Genomic DNA, 21237 nt, shown 5'->3' with positions numbered 1-21237 from the left:
CCTCTTTGAAGGACCCTTCTTTTACTTTTTATGTTGAGTCAGTTCACCTATCTCTCTCCACCTCAAGAAGCAAACACTTGTGTGAACTGTGCATTGATTCCTACATACTTGCATATTGCACTTGTTATATTACTCTATGTTGACAAACTATCATTGAGATATACATGTTACAAGTTGAAAGCAATTGCTGAAACTTTATCTTCCATTGTGTTGCTTCAATATCTTTACTTTAAATTATTGCTTTATGCAAGACTTATTGATGCCTGTCTTGAAAGTGCTATTCATGAAAAGTCATTGCTTTATGATTCAGTTGTTTACTCATGTCATTACCATTATTTTGATCGCTGCATTCATTACATATGTTTACAATATGATCAAGTTTATGATGGCATGTCACTTCAGAAATTATCTTTGTTATCGTTTTACACGCTCGGGACGAGCGAGAACTAAGCTTGGGGATGCTTGATACGTCTCCAGACGTATCGATAATTTCTTATGTTCCATGCCATATTATTGATGATACCTACATGTTTTATGCACACTTTATGTCATATTCGTGCATTTTCTGGAACTAACCTATTAACAAGATGCCGAAGTGCCGGTTCCGTTTTCTCGCTGTTTTTGGTTTCAGAAATCCTAGTAACGAAATATTCTCGGAATCGGACGAAATCAAGACCCGGGTTCCTATTTTCACCGGAAGCATCAAGAACACCCGGGAAGGACCGAGAGGGGGCACCGGGCCCCCGGACCATAGGCCGGCGCGGCCCGGGCCCCGGCCGCGCCGCCATATGGTGTGGCCACCCCTTCGACCCTCCTGCGCCGCCTCTTCGCCTATATAAAGCCTCCGTCGCGAAACCCCCGAGGCGAAGAACCACGATACGGAAAACCTTCCAGAGCCGCCGCCATCGCGAAGCCAAGATCCGGGGGACAGGAGTCTCCGTTCCGGCACCCTGCCGGAGCGGGGAAGTGCCCCGGAAGGCTTCTCCATCGACACCGCTGCCATCTCCACCGCCATCTTCATCACCGCTCGCTGCTCCCATGAGGAGGGAGTAGTTCTCCATCGAGGCTCGGGGCTGTACCGGTAGCTATGTGGTTCATCTCTCTCCTATGTGCTTCAATACAATAATCTCATGAGCTGCCTTACATGATTGAGATTCATATGATGATGCTTGTAATCTAGATGTCATTATGCTAGTCAAGTGAGTTTTACTTATGTGATCTCCGGAGACTCCTTGTCCCACGTGTGTAAAGGTGACAAGTGTGTGCACCGTGTGGGTCTCTTAGGCTATATTTCACGAGAATACTTATTCACTGTTGAATGGCATAGTGAGGTGCTTATTTATATCTCTTTATGATTGCAATGTGTTTGTATCACAATTTATCTATGTGCTACTCTAGCAATGTTATTAAAGTAGTTTTATTCCTCCTGCACGTGTGCAAAGGTGACAAGTGTGTGCACCGTGTTAGTACTTGGTTTATGCTATGATCATGATCTCTTGTAGATTGCGAAGTTAACTATTGCTATGATAATATTGATGTGATCTATTCCTCCTACATATGCATGAAGGTGACAGGTGTGCATGCTATGTTAGTACTTGGTTTAGTCTTTTGATCTATCTTACACTAAAGGTTACTAAAATATGAGCATTATTGTGGAGCTTGTTAACTCCGGCATTGAGGGTTCGTGTAATCCTACGCAATGTGTTCATCATCCAACAAGAGTGTAGAGTATGCATTTATCCGTTCCATTATGTGATCAATGTTGAGAGTGTCCACTAGTGAAAGTCTAATCCCTAGGCCTTGTTCCTAAATATCGCTATCGCTGCTTGTTTACTCGTTTCTCTGCGTTACTATTGCTGCGTTACTACTGCTTGTTTCATTGTCCTGGGCAAAGCACCGTTCGGTGCCGTTGCTACTACTTATTCATACCACCCGTATTTCACTATCTCTTCGCCGAACTAGTGCACCTATTAGGTGTGTTGGGGACACAAGAGACTTCTTGCTTTGTGGTTGCGGGGTTGCATGAGAGGGATATCTTTGACCTCTTCCTCCCTGAGATCGATAAACCTTGGGTAATCCACTTAAGGGAAACTTGCTGCTGTTCTACAAACCTCTGCTCTTGGAGGCCCAACACTGTCTACAAGAATAGAAGCACCCGTAGACATCACACATTCAATAACAAGATAATCAATGGATATTGTTCTTCCAAGAATGGTTGTATGCACACCTGCGGCTATTCCCTTAGGAATTATAACAGAGTTATCAATGAGAGTTATTTCTTCTCCTCCTTCATCAACTCCCCAAAGTTTCAAAGATTTATAAATGCTCTCCGGTATAAGGCAAAATTCAGACATAATATCACGGCTTGGCACGAAGAGTTTGATCACCGATAACAATTTTAACGAGTAGGATCCCATAATGAAGGTTTAGAGTTCACTAAAACTTGTTCAAGACGATTACGAACATGGTGATAGTTGTCATCCAGGCGAGATGTACTTATCTCGAGATTGTTTAATCTATTATAAATGCTAACAAGGGCTGAATCAAAGTTATTAGCTCAATCATGTGATGCAACCAACTTCTTTATGGCATTAAAAGCTTGATCCCCATTGCAATGAAGGAAATCTCCTCCCACTAAAGTATCCAAAGCATATCTATAGCGAATCATAAGACCAAAATAAAAATTACTAAGGAGCAAACTTAGAGTCATTTGAGGTTCAATTTTACGATAAGAAGTAAAAAATTCTAGACCAAGCATCCTTAAAACTCTCCTCATCCCCTTGTTTAAAAGTGAAGACTAATTCTTCGAGCGAAGAAGTAACAGGTTCAGAGCTAGACATGGTAACAAAAGTAACTAATTTTTTTTGTATTTTTAATATAGAGTGCAAGACAGTAAATAAAGCAAACTAGATAAAGTAAATGCAAGTAACTAATTTTTTTTTGTGTTTTTGATATAGCAAACAAGACAGTAAATAAAGTAAAACTAGCAACTAATTTTTTTTTTGTGTTTTGATATAATGTAGCAAACAAAGTAGTAAATAAAATAAAGCAAGACTAAAACAAAGTAAAGAGATTGAGAAGTGGAGACTCCCCTTGCAGCGTGTCTTGATCTCCCCGGCAACGGCGCCAGAAAATATGCTTGATGGCGTGTATTTCACACGTTCGTTGGGCAACCCCAAGAGGAAGGTATGATGCGCACAGCAGCAAGTTTTCCCTCAGAAAGAAACCAAGGTTTATCGAACCAGGAGGAGCCAAGATGCACGTTGAAGGTTGATGGCGGCGGGATGTAGTGCGGCGCAACACCAGAGATTCCGGCGCCAACGTGGAACCTACACAACACAACCAAAGTACTTTGCCCCAACGAAACGAGTGAGGTTGTCAATCTCACCGGCTTGCTGTAACAAAGGATTAACCGAATTGTGTGGAAGATGATTGTTTGCAGAGAAAATAGTAAAACAAGTATTGCAGCAGATTTGTATTTCGAGTATTAAAAGAATGGACCGGGGTCCACAGTTCACTAGAGGTGTCTCTCCCATAAGATAAAAGCATGTTGGGTGAACAAATTACAGTCGGGCAATTGACAAATAGAGAGGGCATAACAATGCACATACATGTCATGATAAGTACGAGTGAGATTTAATTGGGCATTACGACAAAGTACATAGACCGCCATCCAACTGCATCTATGCCTAAAAAGTCCACCTTCGAGGTTATCGTCCGAACCCCTCCGAGTATTAAGTTGCAAAGCAACGGACAATTGCATTAAGTATGGTGCGTAATGTAATCAATAACTACATCCTCGGACATAGCATCAATGTTTTATCCCTAGTGGCAACAAGCACAACACAACCTTAGAACTTTCATCGCATCGTCCCGGTGTCAATGCAGGCATGAACCCACTATCGAGCATAAATACTCCCTCTTGGAGTTACTAGCATCAACTTGGCCGAGCCTCTACTAATAACGGAGATCATGCAAGATCATAAACAACACATATGCAATAACTTGATAATTAACATAACATGGTATTCTCTATCCATCGGATCCCGACAAACACAACATAGAGTATTACGGATAGATGATCTTGATCATGTTAGGCAGCTCACAAGATCCAACAATGAAGCACAATGAGGAGAAGACAACCATCTAGCTACTGCTATGGACCCATAGTCCAGGGGTGAACTACTCACTCATCACTCCGGAGGCGACCATGGCGGCGTAGAGTCCTCCGGGAGATGAATCCCCTCTCCGGCAGGGTGCCGGAGGAGATCTCCAGAATCCCCCGAGATGGGATTGGCGGCGGCGGCGTCTCAGTAAGGTTTTCCGTATCGTGGTTTTTCGCATCAGGGGTTTCGCGACGGAGGCTTTAAGTAGGCGGAAGGGCGAGTCGGAGGGCCGACGAGGGGCCCACACCACAGGGCGGCGCGGGCCCCCTTGGCCGCGCCGCCTTGTGGTCCGGCCACCTCGTGGCCCCACTTCGTATGCTCTTCGGTCTTCCGGAAGGTTCGTGGCGAAATAGGCCCCCGGGTCTTGATTTCGTCCAATTCCGAGAATATTTCGTTACAAGGATTTCCGAAACCAAAAACAGCAGAAAACAACGAACGGCACTTCGGTATCTTGTTAATAGGTTAGTTCCAGAAAATGCACGAATATGACATAAAGTGTGCATAAAACATGTAGGTATCATCAATAATATGGCATAGAACATAAGAAATTATCGATACGTCGGAGACGTATCATACACCAACAAGTAAATTTACCTTGGTTGGTGTTTGGTGACATGAATGATATCTTGTTAGAGTCAGAAAAGGAGGGGGGTGCCCCGAGACCTATGGCTTATATGCAAGCGTTTCCTGATTGTTTGTCTGATTGTGGACTTGAGGATCTTGGGTATATTGGTAATAAATTTACATGGAAGCGTGGCCAGATTCGTGAGCGTCTGGATAGGGCGGTTGGCAATGCTGGTTGGTCCAACTTATTCCCTCATTCGGGGGTGCATCATTTGACCTCGACAGGTTCAGATCATAGACCAATCCTTGTTGATACACAGACTTATGCTGAGGTTGTGTCGTCTAAACAGCATCGACGTTTTGAAGGCCGATGGCTGAAGGAAGAGAGGGTAGGGGAAGTGGTATCGGCTCGCTCGGGTGCATGCCCCTCCTAATGCACCGATTATGTCGAAGCTAGCAACGAGTCCACTCTGAGTTACATGAGTGGGATCGTAAGGTGCTTAAAGCGCCTCGGAAGAAAATTAAAGATCTGACCAAGGAGTTGGATTTATTGCTCAGTGGTCCTATGGATGAAGAATCGGGCCAGAAGGAAAAGGAGATTACTAGGCAAATTGAGATCGCCTTGGAGCAAGAAGAGGTGCATTACATGCAGCGAAGCCGTGCCAACTGGCTCATGCATGGGGATAGAAATACGACTTTCTTTCATAATTATGCGAAAGCTCGTCGGAAACGGAACGCTATTCTTAAGCTAAAGGATGATAACGGAGATTGGGTGGAAGGTAATGAGGAGATGGGTGGCTTGATTCATGGTTATTTCTCGTCCCTGTTTACTTCGGGTGTTGAGCATACTGAGGAGGAGCTGCTCAATAGGGTCTTTCCTTGTGTGACAACTGAGATGAATGAAGCTCTACTAAAGCCGTATACTGTTGAGGAGGTGAAGGAAGCTATGTTCAGTATTGGTGACTGATACGTCCCAAACGTATCTATAATTTCTTATGTTTCATGCTACTTTTATGATGATACTCACATGTTTTATACACATTATATGTTATTATTATGCATTTTCCGGCACTAACCTATTGACGAGATGCCGAAGAGCTAGTTGCTGTTTTCTGCTGTTTTTGGTTTCAGAAATCTTAGTAAGGAAATATTCTCGGAATTGGACGAAATCAACGCCCAGGGGCCTATTTTTCCACGAAGCTTCCAGAAGACTGGAGGAGATACGAAGTGGGGCCACGGGGCGCCGGCACACTAGGGCGACGCGGCCTAGAGGGGGCCCGCGTGGCCCTAGCGTGTGGGGCCCCCGTGACGCCTCCTGACCTGCCCTTCCGCCTACTTAAAGCGTTCGTCGCGAAACCCCCAGTACCGAGAGCCACGATACGGAAAATCTTCCAGAGACGCCGCCGCCGCCAATCCCATCTCGGGGGATTCAGGAGATCGCCTCCGGCACCCCGCCGGAGAGGGGAATCATCTCCCGGAGATCTCTTCATCGCCATGATCGCCTCCGGATCGATGTGTGAGTAGTCCACCCCTGGACTATGGGTCCATAGCGATAGCTAGATGGTTGTCTTCTCCTCATTGTGCTATCATGTTAGATCTTGTGAGCTGCCTATCATGATCAAGATCATCTATTTGTAATCCTACATGTTGTGTTTGTTGGGATCCGATGAATATTGAATACTATGTCAAGTTGATTATCAATCTATCATATATGTTGTTTATGTTCTTGCATGCTCTCTGTTGCTAGTAGAGGCTCGGCCAAGTTGATACTTGTGACTCCAAGAGGGAGTATTTATGCTCGATAGTGGGTTCATGCCTCCATTAAATGCGGGACAGTGACGGAAAGTTCTAAGGTTGTGGATGTGTTGTTGCCACTAGGGATAAAACATCAATGCTTTGTCTAAGGATATTTGTGTTGATTACATTACGCACCATACTTAATGCAATTGTCCGTTGTTTGCAACTTAATACTGGAGGGGGTTCGGATGATAACCTGAAGGTGGACTTTTTAGGCATAGATGCATGCTTCGGATAGCGGTCTATGTACTTTGTCGTAATGCCCTGATTAAATCTCATAGTACTCATCATGATATATGTATGTGCATTGTTATGCCTTCTTTATTTGTCAATTGCCCAACTGTAATTTGTTCACCCAACATCTGTTTATCTTATGGGAGAGACACCACTAGTGAACTGTGGACCCCGGTCCAATTCTTTACATCTGAAATACAATCTACTGCAATTGTTCTTTACTGTTCTTCGTAAACAATCATCATCTTCCACACAATACGTTTAATCCTTTGTTTTCAGCAAGCCGGTGAGATTGACAACCTCACTGTTACGGTGGGGAAAAGTACTTTGATTGTGTTGTGCAGGTTCCACGTTGGCGCCGGAATCCCTGGTGTTGCGCCGCACTACACTCCGCCACCAACAACCTTCACGTGCTTCCTTGACTCCTACTGGTTCGATAACCTTGGTTTCTTATTGAGGGAAAACTTGCTGCTGTACGCATCACACCTTCCTCTTGGGGTTCCCAACGGATGTGTGTCTCACGCGCCATCAAGCATATTTTCTGGCGCCGTTGCCGGGGAAGTGAAGAAAAGTTACACCATAAAGATTTCTAACTCCCACGTCAACTACACGCCAGCAGTGACTACAAAGCACCTGGAACTGATGGCCTACACGCAGTTTTTTACAAAAAATTCTGGGCGGTTGTAGGAGAGGATGCTACCCGTGAGGTTTTGCAAGTGTTGAACTCCGGGTGTGTGCCGAGTGAGTGGAACGAGACTGCTATTGTGCTTATTCCAAAGGTACAGAGCCCAGAACTGATTACCCAGTTCCGTCCTATAAGTCTCTGTAACGTAATTTATAAAGTGGTGTCTAAGGTGTTGGCAAAGAGATTGAAAGCCATCTTGCCTGATATAATATCAAAGACACAAAGTGCTTTTGTGCCTGGTCGACTGATTACCGACAACGTGTTGGTGGCGTATGAGAGTTTTCATACAATCAAAAATAAGAGACAAGGATCTAATGGTATTTGTGCGGTGAAACTGGACATGCACAAAGCTTATGATCGTGTGGAATGGAATTTTCTACGGGATATGATGGTGAAGCTAGGTTTTGACCATGCTTGGGTTAATCTTATTATGTCGTGTGTCACATCTGTGAATTATAGAGTTTGGTTCAACTCTGATGAGACTGAGACTTTTACCCCTACTAGGGGTATTAGGCAGGAAGATCCTCTTTCTCCGTATCTGTTCTTGCTATGTGCAGAAGGGCTTACAAGCCTTCTAGCGTATGAGGAGATGACTGGTGGTATTCAAGGGGTTAGAGTGTGCAGAAATGCACCGTCAGTGTCACAACTTCTTTTTGCTGATGATTCTCTGATTCTGATGTCGGCTAATATGTCAAACGCCACGGCTCTCCGTAATGCTCTGGATATGTATTGTGCAAGCTCGGGACAACTAGTAAGTGATGCTAAATCTAGTGTATTTTTCAGCCGGAATACTAATGTTTTAATTCGGGAAGAGATTTGTCTTCACCTGAATATTCTGGTGGAAGCTTTGTCTGATAAGTATCTGGGACTACCAACTTTAGTTGGGATTGATCGGAGTGACTGTTTTGAGCACCTAGTTGAGAGAGTATGCCAGAGGATCAGTGGCTGGAATGAGAAGCTATTGTCTATGGGAGGGAAGGAAATTCTCCTAAAAGCAATTGCTCAGGCCATCCCTGCATATGCTATGTCAGTGTTTAATATACCGAAACAGATTTGCAAGGAGATTTGCAACGCTTTCGCAAGGTTCTGGTGGGGTGGGAGCCAAACTCAGCGCAAGATGCACTGGATGGCGTGGTGGAAGATGAGCATACCGAAAAATGAAGGAGGTATGGGCTTCCGTGACTTACACTGTTTTAATCAGGCTATGTTGGCAAAACAGTGTTGGCGTCTTTTAAGTGATCCGGACTCATTGTGTGCTCAAGTTCTCCGAGCAAAGTATTATCCAGATGGAGACCTGATTAATGCAACATTGAAGAAAGGATCATCATATACCTGGCAGAGCATTATGTCAGGGTTGAAAACCTTCAAAAGAGGATGCATATGGCGGCCAGGAACTGGTAACACAATTGATATTTGGTCTGATCACTTGATTCCGTCTAGTCCTACAAGAAAGATTGTTACAGCGAGAGGCAACTGTTTGTTATCTCGGGTTGAGGAGCTGATAGACCCAATATCGGGGTTTTGGGATGAAACTCTCATTAGAGATAATTTTCGGGCGGTCGACGTGGAGCGCATCTTGCGCATTCCACTACCGAATTTTGGGCAGCCAGACTTTATCGCATGGCATGCGTAAAAAATGGATGTTTTTCAGTTAAATCGGCATATCATATGGAGTGGCGTGTTGAATATCGGAGGAGGGTGGAACGGTCTGATTCATCGGATAGATCATCTCCTCATGAGGTATGGATGAAAATCTGGAAGGCCAATACATCACGCAAAGTTCAGATTTTTATATGGAGAGCTCTACATGGGATCGTTCCATGTTTTTGTGTTTTGGCGAATCGGCATATTGGCTCATTGGTAAATTGCCCAGTATGTACTGTTGATGCAGAAGACTTGCGCCATATGTTGTTTCTTTGTCCTAGATCGTTAGAAATCTGGGAAGGATTGGGTCTCTTGGAGGTCATCAGGTCGGCTTCAAGAATGGACACATCGGGCTCGATGGTTTTGGAGGAGCTCTTGTGCTCACCAACACCAGGTGGAGTAACATGCGATATGGATCACCTACCTGAATTGGTGATGATTACCTGCTGGTATTTGTGGTGGTCGAGAAGACAAATTAAGAATAAGGAACCAGAGATGAATGTGGACTAAACCTGCTACTGGGGTTTATAAGCTGAATGTGGATGCTGCATATTATGTTGACTCAGGACGTGGTGCCTCGGGTGCAATTATCAGAGATGCAGGAGGGAATTTTTTGGCAGCTGCGTGTGACTATACTGATCATGCGATCGATGCGGTATCAATGGAGGCATCAGCACTATTGGCAGGGCTAAAACTTGCGGAGAAGTTTGGTGCCCAATCGCTGACGGTTGAATTTGATTGTTTGGAGGTAGTAAAGGCTGTGACTGATCCAGCAGATTTCAGAGGAGCAAGTGCGGTGGTGATCGACGATTGCAGGCATCTCCTTATGACGCTTGTCATGGCAACTCTACAACACTGTCCGCGAGAAGCAAATGGTGCCACCCATGAGCTTGCTCGCCACGGTTCTACATATGGAGTTAGGGTCTTTTGGTTTGATGATCCTCCCTCCTTTCTCGTTCATGTAATTGTAGAAGACCGTGTTCTTATTGTTTAATAGAGTTGTCTTAAGTTCAAAAAAAAACACGTAATCTTTGGTAAAACAGTATAATGGAAATAAAATTAAATTTTTGAATCTTTGTCGGACCAGTAAAAGTACCATACTAATATGACTAATTACACATGTAGAATATCCTACTCCATGCGGCCCCAAATACATTTCACATATTTAGATAAAATAGAGGCTAAAATATGTCTAGATCATTAAACTTGCGACAAGTATATTTGGCAGGAGGGAATACATCTTTGTGCTAAATCATTACTTTAGTAAGTGATCATTGCGGAAGCAAATTTGATGCACATGAGCACCAGTGCTCCCGGTTTTTAAAATATTTAAAAATTGTACTTCTGTGTTTGAAAAAATCATAAAATTTATTTCATTAATACATACACATGTCCTGAATACTCGTGCAAAGTTTCGGTAGAAATTGTGTTGTATTTTGAGCTACAGGAAAGAAACAAATTTATGGCTGTGTATACGAGCATAGATTTGTCAGAAATTTTTTTGTACATCTCAAAATACAGCATAGTTTTCTCCAAAAAATTTACTCGTACCCTCTAAATGTTTACATGTATGTTCATATTTAATTTCAAAATTTTTGGAGTAAAAGATATATAATTTTCAAAACTTAGGAGCACTAGTGCTCATGTGTCAAAAGCACTTTCCGGTGATCATTTATGTAAATTGTCGAAAAATTTCAAATCTTACTCACATAGAATGTACTCCCCGTCCCACCAAAAGTGTCTCGATTTTTTTAAAATTCTGATGTATTCTATATGGTTTATCTTTTTATACTTTGAGTTATAAATTCAATATAACTTGTCAAATGAAATCAACTCCCAAAAATCAACAAGATACAAAAGAGTTCATGTCAAAATTCATAACTCAAATTGCCTAACCCTAATTGCAATTGAGAAAGAACCTCGATACATTCAAATTTCAACAAAGTTGAGTAATTTTTTACGGGATGGAGGGAGTACTTCCTTGGGTTTCCTACTTATGCGCTAGCGTGTGCAAACCTACTTATGCACGTATATATCTGATTAATTTTTTTTTCATTGTGAGTCCATTCTGTTTCCGCTCCGGATCCACGGTCTCATATTTCTGGATTCGAATTCTTAACACGTTATTATCCGATCCTCTTCCAGTCCATCATAAAAGTATGATAAAGGATATGATAACAATAAAATTCTATCCAAACCCTTCACATCCCCATAGACGAGACAGAGGAAGAGGCCGTGACGCGTCTCTGGTTCTGTATTTGCATTCATCATTTCCGCTGATCCAGCCGTTGCTCCAGGCACGAATCTGGACGGAGGCCAGGACCGCCACCTCACCGCTTTCACATGGTATCATCCGGGAAAAGAAAGATTGGTCTGATATATCCATATTTTAAAATTTTAATCCTTGTCGAGGAGTCGAGGCTATAAAAATGAAGTGAGCAAGGCAGCTCCGAAGCTCCAGCACCATATCACCGACCATGGCCACGCTCCCAGAGACCGAGAAAGATGTCACGGCGGCGGAGGACGGCAGCAGCAAGGCCCTGACGGACGCCTGGGACTACCGCGGCCGCCCCGCCGTCCGAGCCACCTCCGGCGGGTGGTCCAGCGCCGCCATGATCCTGGGCGTGGAGCTGAACGAGCGGCTCACCACGCTTGGCATCGCCGTGAACCTGGTCACCTACCTGACCGCCACCATGCACCTCGGCAACGCCGCGTCCGCCAACGCCGTCACCAACTTCCTCGGCACCTCCTTCATGCTCTGCCTCCTGGGCGGCTTCGTCGCCGACACCTACCTCGGCCGCTACCTCACCATCGCCATCTCCACGGCCGTCCAGGCAGCCGGCATGGCCGTGCTCACCGTGTCCACCGCCGCCCCAGGCCTGCGCCCGCCCCGGTGCGCGGACCCGACCGGCGCCAGCGCCGCCTGCGTGGAGCCCAGCGGCACGCAGCTGGGCGTCCTCTACCTCGGCCTCTACCTCACGGCGCTCGGCACAGGCGGGCTCAAGTCGAGCGTGTCCGGGTTCGGGTCCGACCAGTTCGACGAGTCACACGGCGGCGAGCGGCGCCGCATGGCGCGCTTCTTCAGCTGGTTCTTCTTCTTCATCAGCCTGGGATCCCTGCTCGCCGTCACCGTGCTCGTGTACGTCCAGGACAACCTGGGCCGCCGCTGGGGCTACGGCGTGTGCGTGGTGGCCATCCTCGCCGGCCTCGGCGTGTTCCTCGCGGGAACCCCAAGGTACCGGTTCAAGAAGCTGGCGGGGAGCCCGCTGACGCAGATCGCGGCCGTCACAGCGGCGGCCTGGAGGAAGCGCGCGCTGCCGCTGCCGGCCGACCCGGCCATGCTCTACGACGTGGACGACGCGGCGGCCGCCGGCGAGGACGTGGAGGGGAAGACGAAGCTGCCGCACTCCAAGCAATGCAGGTACGGAAATTGATTCGTTCCTGGTAATTACATTATCCGCTTATCCGACCATTAATTAATGGATATTGAAGGCGCGCGGCGTTGCAGGACGAAAATAGTTAAAAACGATACTACTATAGTATACACAGTAGATTGATTGGCGCCGGAACTATAGTTGTTATCGATAGCATCGTTAGTTTCTAACCTACGACCAGTTGGGCTGAAACAATGCGTGTCTCTTGTGATAATCTTCGTTTTTTTACGTGTGTCTTGTGATTACCGTGATTAATTGTCAACACCACGTTGCACAATGCAGTGTACCACGTATGTCAGTAATTTTGTTGCGATATGATCTGTCAATCTAGCTGTGACATGCAAGCATGGGTGAGTGCACATAGTAAGGACTATAGCATAGCAGGGGTATCAAGTTGTGACACCATCCATATATTGCTAGGATCATGAATGTACACATGCTGACATGCACATGCATCATGCATGCAGTGTATTCCCTCACATGCATAAAATGTCTTGCATTTGGAACAGAGTGATAGGATGTACTCACTCCATCCTTAATTCTTGTCTTAGATTTAGATATATCTACAATAATAAAGATACATCCAAATCCACGATAATAATTATAGAACGGAGGCGGTAATAGAACAAGCTAGCTAGCTGTTAGAACTTAGAAGGGACCATTGATGCACAACATGATCCAATATATGGTGGACAACGCCAGCACACATGATCTAATAAGTAGATGTTTGGTGCTACAAATCTGGTACCTAACCTCAGCTAGCATCCCAATCAGGCCGATTGATTTCATTCAGTTGAGCAGACTAGCTGAGCCACATGGCCAGTGTCTGGCTCTCGCTGGTACGTGGGTTGTGCATGTTTCCACTATCCAAGAAAGCTTGATCAAGCAGTACACAAGCACATGTAGTGCTACAAATTAAGCTCTCTGTTTTAGCAGGTAGTAGTACCATAAAGCTGTATAATTGAACTAGTGTACTCTGGCAGTCTGGCGCGTGAACAAAGAAGATAAACCCAAGATCTCAATCACATGCATTTGCTTAGACCTATCATTGTATACTTTTGTAAGGCAGACAGCCTCGTCCCTGCTGCATGCTTTGTGCAGATAATTGTACAGAAAGTATGGTTGTTTCATAGTACTTGTGGCAGTAGTGGTGTTGCTTTTCGCGGCGTACGTACATCTCTGCCTCTCTACAACTCGAAATTTTGCATCGAAAGTCAAGCCATATGCATGTGATTCTGCAGACACCACATGCAAGCACGACCGTAGTATGTGTACGTGACTAGTGCGCAGTGCATGTGCTTTCTGTACCATGTTAATTCTTTCAGCTTATCCAACCAAACTTGTGTATGTACGTTGATTAACATGCATGAATGATCCATCATCCCCATGCATGCAGGTTCCTTGACCAGGCGGCGATCGTGGAGGAGGAAATAGAGTCCTCGTCGCCGTCGTCGGGGAAGAAGAGGAAGAAGAAGAGGTGGGCGGTGTGCACGGTGACGGAGGTGGAGGAGGTGAAGCAGGTGGTGCGGATGCTGCCCACCTGGGCCACCACCATCCTCTTCTGGACCGTTTACGCGCAGATGACCACCTTCTCCGTCTCCCAGGCGCAGGCCATGGACCGCCGCATCGGCTCCTTCCTCGTCCCCGCCGGCTCCCTCACCGTCTTCTTCGTCGGCTCCATCCTCCTCACCGTGCCCCTCTACGACCGCTTCCTCGTGCCCGTCGCCCGCCGCTTCACCGGCAACCCTCACGGCCTCTCCTCGCTCCAGCGCATCTTCGTCGGCCTCCTCCTAGCCATCCTCGCCATGATCGTCGCCGCGTTAACCGAGCGCCGCCGCATCACCGCTGCCCACGCCGGCGTCCAGCTCTCCGTCTTCGTCATCGTGCCGCAGTTTCTGCTGGTTGGTGCCGGCGAGGCGTTCACGTACATCGGACAGCTAGACTTCTTCCTCCGCGAGTGCCCCAGGGACATGAAGACCATGAGCACTGGCCTCTTCCTCTCCACGCTCTCCCTCGGCTTCTTCCTCAGCTCCGGCCTCGTCAGCGTCGTGCACGCCGCGACCGGCTCCGGAGGCCGCAGACCCTGGCTCGCCGACGACATCAACTGGGGCAGGCTCGACTACTTCTACTGGCTGCTCGCGGTCATCAGCGCCGTTAATCTCGGGGCGTTCGTCGCCGCAGCCAGGGGCTACGAGTACAAGGAGAAGCGCCTGGCGGACGCCGGCATTAAGATCGATGATGACGAGGTCACCGTTCATGTATGAATGGTTCGCAATTGGATCTTACTAGAATACTAGTAGAATAGTTCTATGCAGTTCGTTATTTATTTCCGACGTGACATTTTAGCACGTCAGCACGAGATGGCGATGAAAATTGTAAGAAATGATGAATAACATAAACACGCTTAGGTGTATGCTGCAGGTTAGCTCGCTTGATTTCATTGAGGTTAAGGCACCTCACATGATCACTCCAATAAAAGCACAATTAATTCCCAGATACTGTCTTGACAACGAATTTTGTACTGTATTAAAGTATATATCCTGTGCAGATTTCACCATTCATTTGGGAATTATATCATTATTACAGACATTGCAGTCTGAGCTCTACAGTATATCACTACAGAAAACATGGAATAACTGCCTCCAAGAACAAATTGGAGGACAGCAGTTTCCAATATATGATTCCTGGGCACAAGGTTTGAGCCTTGCGCTCAGTTGTGTGGCAAGATAGCGAAGCAAGAATATTATTATTAACAGGTTGAACAACACACTTACCAACTCCGGCAAAGAGCATAAATATGCACATAAACATATCCATGTATAGTCATATATGACACTGTTTCTATAAAAGGGATAGACTGAGTGAGCTCTTCTTTGCACACCGTAGGAAAGCTACTATATATATTTTCCGTATTCCGTTTCATGCTAACACCTAATGGTACTGGTGGGAGTGGAGCGGCTACATACTTGAGCTATCCACAATGGGGAGAACCCCAGAAGTTCGATTGTCGGACAATTCACCGAATATGTCACGACAGCCATCCCACCTCCTCTGCTCTCTTGCCTCCCAGTAGCCTCCAGTGAAGCGGAATGTGCCATCCTCGGTGTCCCTGTCAAACCATCTCGGTTTCCATCCATTGTCCTGCATCTTCCGTGCCTGAAAAGAGAGACAGAACAATTCCAGTTAGATACCAACTGGCATGCTCATGTCGCTGGTATAGTTCAGGCTAATATAGTCGTCCACGACGAGATACTTTGTTATGCGAGTCACATGATACTTGTAGTAACATAACCAAGTTTAAGACATGCTACTCCAGCACAATGTTGAGAATAGAATTCAGTAAGGAAATTTAGGTGAAAGGTATCTCTCTGTTTCTCTGGAAACAATAACAGAACTTGGAACGCAGAGATAATATTCATGAACAGATAGAAGAACATACAGAAAAGCGTACCATTCTTTGCCTTGTCTCCAACCGCAGCTTCTCACTGTTGGCCTTATCATACTCCCCATTCTCCAGATGCCGCTGATCCGGTCTGAGCCTTGAATCAGTAGGCGGAAGTTTCTCCTAACAGTAGACAAAACCATGCTTTAGTATCAGAGCTAAGAGAAGTAGTGAAAATGAGCTCGATCTGTCGTACCTTGAGTTTTGGAGTCAGCTCATTTAGAGTTATTGCAAATGATGACAGATTGTATCTTGTGGGGTTAGCTGGAGGTTTGTTTTTCTCCCACAACAGAGTGGCTTCAGATTTATCATTAGTAACAGCGCAGTACATGCTCTCGTCCCACTTTCCAGTCAGGGTGGCAACCTTATTACCGTCAGTATCCTCAACAAATCCTTGAACCTTGCATAGAACTATATCTTAGTAAGATCTATGGAGATGATACAGGACGTGAAAAACATACAAATCACGGGAACCATCGATTATGTTGTCTTTTACCTGGCGAGGATTGCGTTCAAGGAAAGACTGCTGTTTGAAAGTGAGCTTGCATGAATGTTGTCTGTTCCCACTTATGCTCATCGTGCCATGGTGATGGCAATAAAGTTTACCAATGATAATGTTATTAATCGCTGTTGTAACCTGGTAAATAGAGTAAGAGTGTATGCATTTCAAAAAAGGTTCGCTCCAATGAGAATGTCACACCTCACAAGCAACAATTCTAATGGAATTTGGAAATAGGTGAACGTGAGGCAGTCTGCTAGTGGCCTATAAAATTTTACCTTGCTCCATTTGAAAATTTCTCCATCATCAAATTGTAATGTCAAAACACCAACAGGATCAAGCTGAATTGTCTGTCCCCAGAATTTGCTCTTTACATTGCTCTCTCCCCAGAATCTCCAACCTCTTCCTTCACAATGACAGGCCATGACCATTGGATGATGGCTAACCTGGTGCCAAGAAGGGAGTTCATAATGATTCTAGGCATAGTTTGTAACAATACAGAAAGTGAAATTGCAACAGTTTGTTGCCTACAACTAACCTTTTCAGAGAAAAAACGGATTCCATTTTCAGGATAATCAGCTTCATAAGTTTCCCCTAGCAATGGATTAAATGGTTTGCAGGGCCGGCCATCAGAGGACGCATACCCAGAGACTGCGAATGCAGCAACACATAGAATTCTCATCACACTATTCCCCTGGATTCAGAAGGATAGTTAAATGACAGGAAATTCATGGAAACTAATTTCAAGACTAACAACCAGAATTGAGTAAACAATTGGACTTCAAATTATGAATACACTTCTTGTACTTTCAACAGAATTTAGAGATAACAGTTACCGTGTTTTTATCTAGTTAACAAATAAAATGATTCAGCTAAAAAAAAGACTCGGTGGATACAGTCCACTTTAAACTTCAAAAGCTACCATGGGTTTTAAACATCATTTATAAGACATGACATGAGGTCTATCTTCTCAACGTACATAAACCAGTAGAAATAACAGAGTTTGTAGACATGACAACTATCATGCTTTTTATCTAATGAACAAATAAAGTGCAGATAGCCGGACATCATCCACTTCAAATGATTAATTGGTGGAAATAAGTACCTTGTTCTTCGTTAAAATTTTAAAAGCTACCATTAGTTTCAACATCAATGGAGAGATAAAAACATTTGGTAAATCTTCTAAGAATACAAAAATCATAAGAAAGATGTACAAAGGATGCGTACCTTTAGGCCGTAGTCATATGCACGGTCCAACAAATCAGAATATTCCAAGTCTTCAAAGCATTTTTGAAGAGATGAAATTGGTTCATTAAAGTAAACGGGGAGACAGACCCGTGTCAAATCTTTTCCAACATTGTCCTTGATCATTGACCAAAGACTAACACCCTTCTCCTTTTCAACTGGTTCAGGCAACTTTGTGCGCCGTTTTGATGGCAGCAATAAACATTCATTGTCGCCCTTGGAGGATATTGATTCTACAAATTCATGATCAACTTGATGGACATCGTTGCTCGAATTTGAACATGTCATCCTTAAGTCAGGACTTGCAGCAGAATCACTGAAACTTTGTCTTGTATCACAGAAAATGTAGTCATCTTCATCTGACAATTCATCTAACTCCTGACACCCAACATCATCAGATGTTTCTGTATTGCTGCTCTCTGATGAAAAAGTCAAAAAGATAACTGTCAGAATGACAGAAGGCTAGAATTTTTTTTTCTGTGGATAAACATGGCATTTTGTATTTCCAGAATTATGATAAGATTTTTTTCTATAAATAAAAAATATTTTAACACATTAATTGTCATCAGTAACATGTTCAAACATCAACCTTGACATAGCTGTACATCAGTAGAGCAATTAGAAAATTCTAAATTAGAATCTTAAACATACAGGTCATAACGTGAAAACAAACTGAAATACCAAAACGATAGTCCTTGAAGCTCATAACGTGAATCATGACTGCAAACTATGATGATAAAGCCAGTATAAGAAACATAGAGGAAATAAAGAGTTAAAAAGAATCAAGTACCACTACATTTTCCATGTCCAGAGCAGGAACATTCAGGTCTGATCGAGCGCGTAGTATCTTGTTCATTAAGTACCTGCGAAGCACATCACAAAAGCATGAAGAACAAGTTATTTTATAATCAACACGGTGAATATGTTGAGTACAACAGGCATTACATCGTGCAGTTCAGTTTCCAAATGGGAGTAAGGCATAATTGTATGTTCTATCACGGAGACCCCCGTCAAAAGAAATCGACATGGCTGTGTTACTGAATAAACTCAATTGAAAGAAGGATCTTTCGACTGTATTAAGAAAATGAATGCTTAGCACGAAGGGACAAATAAAACTTGAGAGAACAGTGTATAATAGGAAACTGAATATCCTAGATAAGTCTACCAATTTATTATGTCTTCTGCTGAACTAGAAAAGGCCACCTGAAATTGTACTGACGGTCAGGGAACCACACAGTCCATTCCAAATGGTTTCTTGCAATCCACATTAAATTTATGACCTTGGTGAATCATCAAAGTGGGAATAGCATGAGTTCACTAATACACCTAGCAGTAGAAAGTGTTGAGAAAATGTTACCTCAAGCTGTTGTGGAAGACTGCCAAGAAAGCTCAAATACTCTTCACAGCGTTGCTTCATCTGTGTATAGTACTGTGAGAATTCTGAATGGACAATCTGTTCACAGTCTTTGATAACCTCTTCACCAAGGCCTTCAGCATGCATGCGATTTCTAAGCCTATCTGTCGAAAACGATGCATCGTTCTGGTCACACAGCAAACCCTCACTGGGGGAAGATTCCCTTCTTGCAGAAACAAGGGCTTCAATCCAAGCCACACGATCCTTGGGCGAGTCGGTTCTCAGCTGAAGTGTCTTGGTTGGAGTAATAATATAGAACCTCTTGTCATCTGATTTGCTTTCACGGAATGACGAGATCTAGATATAATTTAGACGAATATGTCAGCAACCAATAAATATTATATAGTTACTACTATTATACAAGACCATACAACCCCTTCCAATTTAAACTGTTGAAGGTATGAATCATGGATGTGGCTAGCTGGCAGTAGTAACAACAAACACACAAGACTGTTCATACTTTGAGCCAAAAGGAAAGGCCCTACTATTAAAAGTGCCCCTCCCAGCCTTTACACCTTGGATTCCAGCCCCTTGAGAGCCCGGTTTAAAACCTCAAGAGAACAAATCCAGCTGGAAGCCAGGCATGCCCAGCAATGAGCCAGCCCAGTTCGTAGTACTTCCTAGACCATAGCATCTACTATCATTCTGCCTATCTGGAGCGATGACTTTCACGGCAGTGGGCCGTAAATGTACAAGGGAAAAAGAATTTCATCTCGCAACCCTGCTGAGAGGCCAGGCAAGATTGCTAAATAATCTTGTGTGAGTGTCAATGTGATCTTGAGACAAATGCTTGTCAATTATCAGTGTCACTGGCAAGCCCACCTGGGTGGGAGGTTGGCAGGATTTCTTTTGTAATTGGAAGGGACAGGGGGACACGCATAGCTAAGCAGTCCATGGCCGTTTCCCCCACATCTGTATGGATCCAGACAATTAGTTAAACAAATGAGACGCGCGCGCTCCACCACACTATAATACAGTAGTATATTTAGCTCCATAGCTTGGTAAATGTCGATGATCTAGCCTCTCTGGGAAGTGCGGGCTGTCGATGATTCTAATGCGGGGTGGAAGCTAAGCTAGAGTCGCCAGTGGACGCGGATACGGCCGGACTCATTGCACGGTGCGTGGGGCGGGTGATGTGACGGGTTGTTTGGTTTAGCTTTACAGCTCCAAAGATTTGTTTTTCTGTGCGCGTAGCTCCGAATCCATTCGTGCTACTCCTAGCAATAATCATTATGAGGAGATCGTCGCAATGCGGCCCCCATTGACTGGTAAAAAAGAGTCAATTTTACGCCCAAATTTGTAGGGCGGCCTAAAATCGGACGGTTTCAGAGAATGCAGAGCGAATCGGAATGACGGACCTTGAGGTGCAGGAAGCCGATGGGGCGGTCCTCGGCGGCGGCGCCGTACCCGGCGGGCCCGATCAGCCGGGGCCCGCCGTCGGCCGAGAGGCCCGGAGACGCGGCGGCCCCGGCAGAGCGGCGGCGGATCTTGGAGTAGGCGAGGAGGCCGCCGCGGAGGATGGCGAACCAGCGCGGGCGCCATCCCTTGCCGATGTTGGTCCACTTGTGCAGCACCCCCGCCACCGTCGCCGGGTGGCTGGGCGCGGGGGGCGGCGGAGGGGAGGCCGCCGCCGCGCACCAGCTGCCGGGGCAGTCGACGGGGAGGCAGCAGAGCGGGTGCAGGTCCCGAGCCCGCATCGAGGGATCCCGGTCGCACAATCACACTAGCATGAAAGCATGTGCTTGATTTTTCTTGCTGGGCTGAGGTAGCTGACGATCCAAGGAGACGAGAGGAGTCGTCTGAATTTATATTGTGCAAGTCGTCGTCGGCGAGCTTAATAGCAGCTACTCAGTGGGATCCACTTACAGTAGCTTGGTGACACGACGGCTCACTTTACGAGTAAACACGGGGGCCTATATACAAATACTGGAGTATTACAAACTGGTTTTGAATCTATACTTGGTTAACGGCATGTTAGTTATTTTATCCCCATTTGTGGATCTCAAAAAATCTACTAGTAGTTTCTTGGATTCTTTGATCCTCTTCTAGCGGAGTTCGAATTCAACTTCTCAATCCCAAAATGCGGTACAATTTTATCTGCACACGGAAAATG

At 45.1% G+C, this 21237-nt stretch overlaps 2 protein-coding genes across 2 annotated transcripts; one reads left to right on the top strand and one right to left on the bottom strand.

The window, feature by feature from the left end:
* Positions 1-11567: 11567 nt before the first annotated feature.
* Positions 11568-14788, top strand: LOC124694305 (protein NRT1/ PTR FAMILY 6.3-like). The gene is made up of 2 exons (XM_047227303.1): positions 11568-12511; positions 13921-14788. The coding sequence occupies exons 1-2, from the start codon at positions 11568-11570 to the stop codon at positions 14786-14788; spliced, it is 1812 nt and encodes a 603-aa protein (XP_047083259.1).
* A 465-nt stretch (positions 14789-15253) lies between these two features.
* On the bottom strand, positions 15254-20906 carry LOC124701176 (oxysterol-binding protein-related protein 1B-like). The gene is made up of 10 exons (XM_047233228.1): positions 20483-20906; positions 19068-19421; positions 18501-18573; positions 17693-18129; positions 17004-17159; positions 16744-16911; positions 16463-16603; positions 16163-16366; positions 15976-16089; positions 15254-15680 (listed from the first exon to the last, which is right to left on the bottom strand). The coding sequence occupies exons 1-10, from the start codon at positions 20819-20821 to the stop codon at positions 15483-15485; spliced, it is 2184 nt and encodes a 727-aa protein (XP_047089184.1). The 5' UTR covers positions 20822-20906; the 3' UTR covers positions 15254-15482.
* Between the last annotated feature and the right edge of the window lie 331 nt (positions 20907-21237).

Source organism: Lolium rigidum, chromosome 3 (assembly GCF_022539505.1).
Source record: "Lolium rigidum isolate FL_2022 chromosome 3, APGP_CSIRO_Lrig_0.1, whole genome shotgun sequence".
Taxonomy (NCBI): Eukaryota; Viridiplantae; Streptophyta; class Magnoliopsida; order Poales; family Poaceae; genus Lolium; species Lolium rigidum.
The sequence above is the reverse complement of the archived record's forward strand: the minus strand, read 5'-3'. Positions and strand labels throughout refer to the sequence as shown.